General features: G+C 58.8%; 1 protein-coding gene across 1 annotated transcript; it reads left to right on the top strand.

The window, feature by feature from the left end:
* Positions 1-639: 639 nt before the first annotated feature.
* Positions 640-6549, top strand: CUNH2orf42 (chromosome unknown C2orf42 homolog; the record flags this gene model as incomplete). The annotated part of the gene is made up of 5 exons (XM_009636054.2): positions 640-1607; positions 2328-2438; positions 2761-2865; positions 4165-4269; positions 6442-6549. Coding segments are annotated over exons 1-5 (1267 nt in total), but the record flags the coding sequence as incomplete, so codon positions are not given.
* Positions 6550-6872: the final 323 nt, after the last annotated feature.

Below are 6872 nucleotides of genomic sequence, written 5' to 3'. Positions count from 1 at the left end.
GGTTGGGCTGGGGGAGCTTAAAGGGCTTTTCCCCCCCAAACCACTCTGCAATTCTACAATTCAGGCAGGACTGCAGGGCCAGCGGCTCCTCCCGGTGCCAGGGTGGCTCGCCAGGAGTCACTCTTGCTGCCAGCCTGGTGCAAAAACCTGACCCAGGTGGCTCGGGGCGGGGGGGAATTGCCCCATTTCTGTCCCATTCACACAGGGTTTTCTCTCCCACCATCTCTGCCTGGGCTTCCACCTTGATGTCCCTCAGAGCAGCTGCGTTGGGGCTTTCTGCCTCCCCTCACCATGGGGAGCAGCCCGCCCACCTTTATTCACATCCCATGTTCTTTATTTAATTTTATTTACCCCCCTGGGGGTGACCCCGTGGGGCTAGCCACAAGCACGCATGTGCCAAAAGCTCGCTTTTTAGCCTCGTTTTTCTCCTGTGCAGCCGAGACGGGGAAATGGCAGGGGGTGGGCACTGGCATCGGGATGCAGTGCTTCCCAGGGTGGCACTTTGTCACTCAGTGCAGACAGGCATGCTGCCACAGTGTGTCCTGTCACGCCCAGGTGTCACTCGTGGCCTCAGGTGCAAGGAAGGAGCCGAAGCAGCCAGCATGGGATGTGGCAGGGCGGCACAGCCACCATCAGGGACACCCGCCCGTCCTGCCAGCACCGGGCAGCCAGTCGCTTCCCCTCTCTCGGTGTCTCCCTTCCGTCTCTGCTGGTGCTGGGCACTGTTAACTCATCTACCCGATCTCTGCCCTTCCAGGTTCCCCGGAGGATGGAGCCATCACCGGTGAGGACAAAAGTCCCCTCCTTCCTGTCCGACCTGGGGAAGGCCACGCTCCGGGGCATCCGGAAATGTCCCCGCTGCGGCACTTACAATGGCACCCGCGGCCTGAGCTGCAAGAACAAGAACTGCGGGACCGTCTTCCGCTATGGCACGCGCAAGCAGCCCAGCGTCGACGCCGTCAAGATCATCACTGGCTCTGACTTACAGGTTTATTCGGTGCGGCAGAGGGACCGGGGACCGGATTACCGGTGCTTTGTGGAGCTGGGGGTCTCGGAGACGGCCATCCAGACGGTGGAGGGGACCATCATCACGCAGCTCAGCTCTGGCCGCTGCTACGTGCCGGCGTGTCTGAAAGCGGCCACGCAAGGCGTGGTGGAGAACCAGTGCCAGCACGTCAAACTGGCCCTGAACTGCCAGACCGAAGCCACTCCGCTCACCCTGAAAAGCTCGGTGCTCAACTCCATGCAGGCTTCGCCCGAAACCAAACAAACCATATGGCAGCTGGCAACCGAGCCCACGGGGCCGCTGGTGCAGCGGATCACCAAGAACGTCCTGGTGGTGAAGTGCAAGGCCAGCCAGAAGCACAGTCTCGGCTACCTGCACGCCTCCTTCGCCCAGAGGGTGAGCGCGAAGACGCTGGTTGACCACAGGTTCTCCTGCTCCTGCCAGGCTCTGAAGCCCAGCAAGGGCGGCCCAGCTGAGGAGGAGACGACGCCGACGACACCAACACCGCGCTGCATTCACTTCTTCGCCTGCATCTGCGCCTTCGCCAGCGACGAGAGCCTGGCGCAGGAGTTCGCCGACTTCCTCGCGTACGACTCAGGCGGTAGGTGGCGAGGGGGCTGACGCGTGGAGGATTTCGGGGGCTGGCAGCGGTGAGGGACCATGTGGGGCTGGTGCCTCCTGCTCGTGCCCTGGCAGCTGCCTTGCTCTAGCCCGGGCTGTGGGGCCGGAGCTGCCCTCACATCTGCTCCCTATCAGTGCTTCGTTAGCTGGGGCTTAATTTCCTGCCCCCTCCCTCTGTGAGCAGAGAGCTTGGTAGGGAATGATTCCTCCAGACTCCCAGTGTGATCTGGGCTCCTGGTGTGCGGGAGCAGAGCGGGCGCGGGGCAGGCGCTTGGGTTGAGTTGGGTTCCTTTTCTGGGCTGGGAGCAGGGTGTCCCCTTCCCTTTGGGCCAGAGCAGCTTGGAGGGAAGCCCAGCTCGTGGCAAACCCCCCCCTCCTACAGCAGCAGCCCCAGGGTTCAGTCCCCCTGGGGTGTTTTGCACCCTAGCGGGTGCTCCCACATGATCCCACCCTAGCTTTGGGCACCCAAAGGTGAAAATCCACCCTGAGGAGAGTGACCGGGGTCAATTAAAATCACCGCTCACCTCCATGTTCCCCCCACAAGCAGCACACTGGGAGGGTCGAGATGGCTTTGGGGTTTCCCTGAGGAGATTGGGGGCACGCAGGGGGGTGTTGGGGGGGTAAGAGCTGGAGCGGGGATGGGGCTGTGAGACCCCGCAGCGCTGCTGTGCTTTTAAGGATGGAGGCTTGTTTCTCCTAGGTCTGAAAGGGCTCGTGGTCCCACAGTCAGTCGGCAGCCCCGAATCCCCAGGGCAGGCTGGGGAGGCAGCTGCTACCAAGCCCAAGAGGAGGAAGAAGGATGCAATGGCTGGTGAGTGTCTGCAGAGGCTCTGTGGGACAGGGCAGACCCGGTCTGAAGCCAAAACCCGTTGCCTGGCCGGCACAACCTCCGGAGCAACAGCCCCGCCGTGTTCTGCCAGACTCATAGCCAGCTACGTGCCATGTCCGGCACCGGTGGAAGCTTTGGGAGAGGCTCCGGGTGCCGGCAGGTTCCTGCCCCGAGTCCAACTGGGTCTTTTAGCAATCATTAAGGTGGCAAGAGCTGTGCTAAGAGCCCGCTTGGAGGAGAGGGGCGATTTCTCCATCCCACCCTCGGGACTCATGGGCTGACGCTCTGCTCCACGGTCCCACAGGGGCGCAGGCAACCGGCCCTCTCCTGGCTCAGGACCCGGCTCGCAGCAACCCCAGGAGAAGCAGCCTGAAGAAGCCGGCCGTCGCCTCCTCGCTGAAAAGACAAGGTAAGCCTTGGCTGCGCGTCTCGCCGTCGGTCGGGAGCACTCAGGGATGGGGCAGATGCCCACAGCCATTGGGTTCGTGCAGCCATAACCCCTGTGGAGGGGATGGCCAAGCCTGCTCTGTCTGCCTCTCACTCTGGGAGGCGAAAACGGGGCTCGGGCACCTCGGTGTTGCTGGTAGCTGCATGCATCTGTCGCCCGGGGGGCCGGCGTAGCTCTGGCCAGCCGTAAGCACGGTTGTTAGAGGTGGATGCTGCTGGCGTCCTCCCAGGGTGGCTCTTTGGAGGGATTCTTGGCGTGTTGAGCTTAAAGCAGTTGGCTTGTGGTGGGGCCGGTGCTGCCCCGGGCGGGCAGGAAGTGGGATGGCAGTGGTGTTAGGGGAATGGTTGGGCTTGACTTGATGATCTTAAAGGTCTTTTTCCAACCTAAACAATTCTGTGATTCTATGATCTCCTAATGCCACAAAGCGCCCTCCCAGATAAAATGGATGGGCAAGTCGGGTCAGGGGAAGTTGTGAGCTGGTTCCCACTGCTTTTGGGTTTTGCCACCACTGGTGTTTGTTTGCAGCATCTCTTAACCTCCAGAGCAGCCAGGGCGGGGGGGGACAGTTGTTGTGGCCAGAGTAGCTGTGGCTTCTGGTGGCAAATCCTTGCTCAGAAGCACGGTCCGGTGCGGGGAGCGTGCCAGCGGTGACGGAGACAGGAGCTGGGGTGACCCCAGGGAGGTCATGGTGGGTACGCACATAACAAGGGCTGTCTCTGAGCAGGGTGCTGAGCTGTGCCTGTGTGTGACAGTCAGAGAGGGAGGGGTCAGTCCAGCCTTTGGAGAGCCCCGCTCCCCTTGCTGGTTATGCCCTGGGGCTGGGCAGGAGCCTTGGGTTTTGTTCCTCTTAGCTTTAGGATTGCCCCAGAAAGTAAGTAAGTAAGTAAGTGGTACAAATTGCTTTCCCCCCCCCGATAGTTTTGCTCCCACATATGCCTGCGTGTGTGCCCCAGGGAGTGTCGGTGCTCGGGGGTGAGGACGTGTCGGGTCCCGCTCCCAGGGACAGGCGCTGGGAAAGCTGCTCCCCAGTGAGACGACGTAGCCGTGCCGCGGCGCTGAGGCTGCCACTCCTGCTGAGCGCAGTTTGGGGTGGGGGGGTTGGTGTTATGAAGCAGATTGCTGCTGTTACAGCAGCCCTGTGTTCCCGAGCCCTGGAAGTTATTTCTCCTGCCCAGTTAGTTATTTCTCCTGCCCATTTGGCTTGGCGCTTCACTTGTGTGCTGATTCTGATTCTGGTTTTCCCTCCCCTTCCTCTTCTAGGCTGCAACCAGCTGCTGGACGAGTCGCAGGTGACCCTCTCCTTCCAGGACTGGCTGGCCAGCGTCACCGAACGCATCCATCAAACCATGCATTACCAGTTTGAGGGTAAGGCTTCGGGCATGACCCCGTTCTGGGCACTACCTCGCTCATTAAGTAAGTTCTTGGCAGCATTAAATCACCATTAGCCCCAAGGGAGGCAAGTGCCTTGCCCAGCTCGGAGCAAATTTCTTTCACCCAGGGAAGTTTCTATCGGCTTTGAGGGGCTTCATCCTCAGCAGCAGCCCAGTGCTGGTGATTATGCTGGGGAAAGGAGAGATTCCCCAAGAGGTTATCAATCAGTCAAACTGCCTGGGGCCATGCAGAAGAAGGGAGGTAAAGTAAAGCAAAGCAAGATGCCTCACATAGCATTAGATCTCAGAAATAATCTGCTTTTAATCCCCCTGTGGCTGTCCAGAGCACTCTGCCATCCTCTTCAGCCCCCTTCCATGCTCCAAAGGCAGGGCTCTGCCTTGGTTGGGGGGGACACAGCCCCTTGAGGCTTTTGGTTGCTCTGCAAAGCTGGGGTGATGCTGCTGGAGTAGGGCAGGTGCTGACACCACCTTTAAGAACTACATTGAGGGTGGAAAGGACCCTTAAGATGGCTGCATCCACCAACGAACCTGAGCACAACAGTCTGGGGCCCATGGGTGTCGCTGCTGGCAGCTTGCCTGAGGCCTGTGTATGTCTGTCCTTCCTGCACTTAATGACACCTCACAGGGACAGTTGCCCCATCACAGCCTGTATGTGCTTGGCTTGGGTGACAGAACTGCACTGCTCTCATGGAGCTGGAAAGAGCTGCAGCACCTACCAGGGGCTTACCAAGTCCAGCCCCAACAAGGATTTTTCATAAGGGACTGACTTACTTATGAAGAGGGACCTGCAGCCAGAGCAGAGAACACCAGGGCTGTCTGCAGTGCCCCTCTCCTTCCAGGACTGGCTGGCCAGCGTCACCGAACGCATCCATCAAACCATGCATTACCAGTTTGAGGGTAAGGCTTCGGGCATGACCCCGCTCTGGGCACTACCTCGCTCATTAAGTAAGTTCTTGGCAGCATTAAATCACCATTAGCCCCAAGGGAGGCAAGTGCCTTGCCCAGCTCGGAGCAAATTTCTTTCACCCAGGGAAGTTTCTATCGGCTTTGAGGGGCTTCATCCTCAGCAGCAGCCCAGTGCTGGTGATTATGCTGGGGAAAGGAGAGATTCCCCAAGAGGTTATCAATCAGTCAAACTGCCTGGGGCCATGCAGAAGAAGGGAGGTAAAGTAAAGCAAAGCAAGATGCCTCACATAGCATTAGATCTCAGAAATAATCTGCTTTTAATCCCCCTGTGGCTGTCCAGAGCACTCTGCCATCCTCTTCAGCCCCCTTCCATGCTCCAAAGGCAGGGCTCTGCCTTGGTTGGGGGGGACACAGCCCCTTGAGGCTTTTGGTTGCTCTGCAAAGCTGGGGTGATGCTGCTGGAGTAGGGCAGGTGCTGACACCACCTTTAAGAACTACATTGAGGGTGGAAAGGACCCTTAAGATGGCTGCATCCACCAACGAACCTGAGCACAACAGTCTGGGGCCCATGGGTGTCGCTGCTGGCAGCTTGCCTGAGGCCTGTGTATGTCTGTCCTTCCTGCACTTAATGACACCTCACAGGGACAGTTGCCCCATCACAGCCTGTATGTGCTTGGCTTGGGTGACAGAACTGCACTGCTCTCATGGAGCTGGAAAGAGCTGCAGCACCTACCAGGGGCTTACCAAGTCCAGCCCCAACAAGGATTTTTCATAAGGGACTGACTTACTTATGAAGAGGGACCTGCAGCCAGAGCAGAGAACACCAGGGCTGTCTGCACCCCAGCCAGCCTGAGGGGGAGTCACTGAAGTGTAGAAGATGCTCCAGGATCTGTGAGCTGAACTCTTAACTCCCTCACAAGCCAAGTCTCTCACCAGCTTCAGTGTTGGTTTACAGAATGGGATGGGGGAGTTAAGCCAGGGGGCCCAGGGCCCCAGCCAGGACAAGAGGCAAAGCCACACAGTAAAGCACCAGACTCTGAGTTCAAGACAACAATTTTTACTATTTTTGCTATTAATGCAGTCAAACAGAGGCAGCACTCTTCCACCCAGCCCCTAGAGGCTCCAGTCAGACAGATCAGGGGACAAGAGCAGGATTGGGGCATGTGTGAACACCCCAGCCCCCCTTCTGCAAGCCCATGGTGCCTGTCCCCTATCCTCAGCCTGTTTTCTTTCCCCCCAGGCAAGCCCGAGCCGCTGGTGTTCCACATCCCTCAGGCTTTCTTTGAGGCGCTGCAGCAGAGGATCTCCAGCGGGAGCACGAAGAAGCGGCTGCCCAACTCCACCACAGGTAAAAGAGGAACACACTCACATGTGGGAAACGCAGTGCAGGCTGGTGGAGGAAAAAAACCCAGCAGTAACAACAAGATCCTCCCTCCCCCCTGCTGTCCAGAGCAGAGAACACAGGATCTATGTGAGCAAGGGCTGGGGTAGAGAACAGGAGCTAAGCAGGACACACAGCCTCTGCCTTGCCAGGCACTTGCTGCCAAGCCCAGCCTGCCTGCAGGCTCAGTGCCTGACCTTAGGCACCAGCAGACATTTAGCAGAGCCTGAAAGCAGCCCCAGCTTGGGCTACAGGAACAAACGCAGCCCCAGCCAGGCTCAAAGCTGAGC

The sequence above is a fragment of the Egretta garzetta genome, unplaced genomic scaffold (assembly GCF_000687185.1).
Source record: "Egretta garzetta isolate BGI_Z169 unplaced genomic scaffold, ASM68718v1 scaffold863, whole genome shotgun sequence".
Classification (NCBI taxonomy): domain Eukaryota; kingdom Metazoa; phylum Chordata; class Aves; order Pelecaniformes; family Ardeidae; genus Egretta; species Egretta garzetta.
Note: the sequence above shows the minus strand (reverse complement) of the source record. Positions and strands in the feature narration are given on the sequence as shown.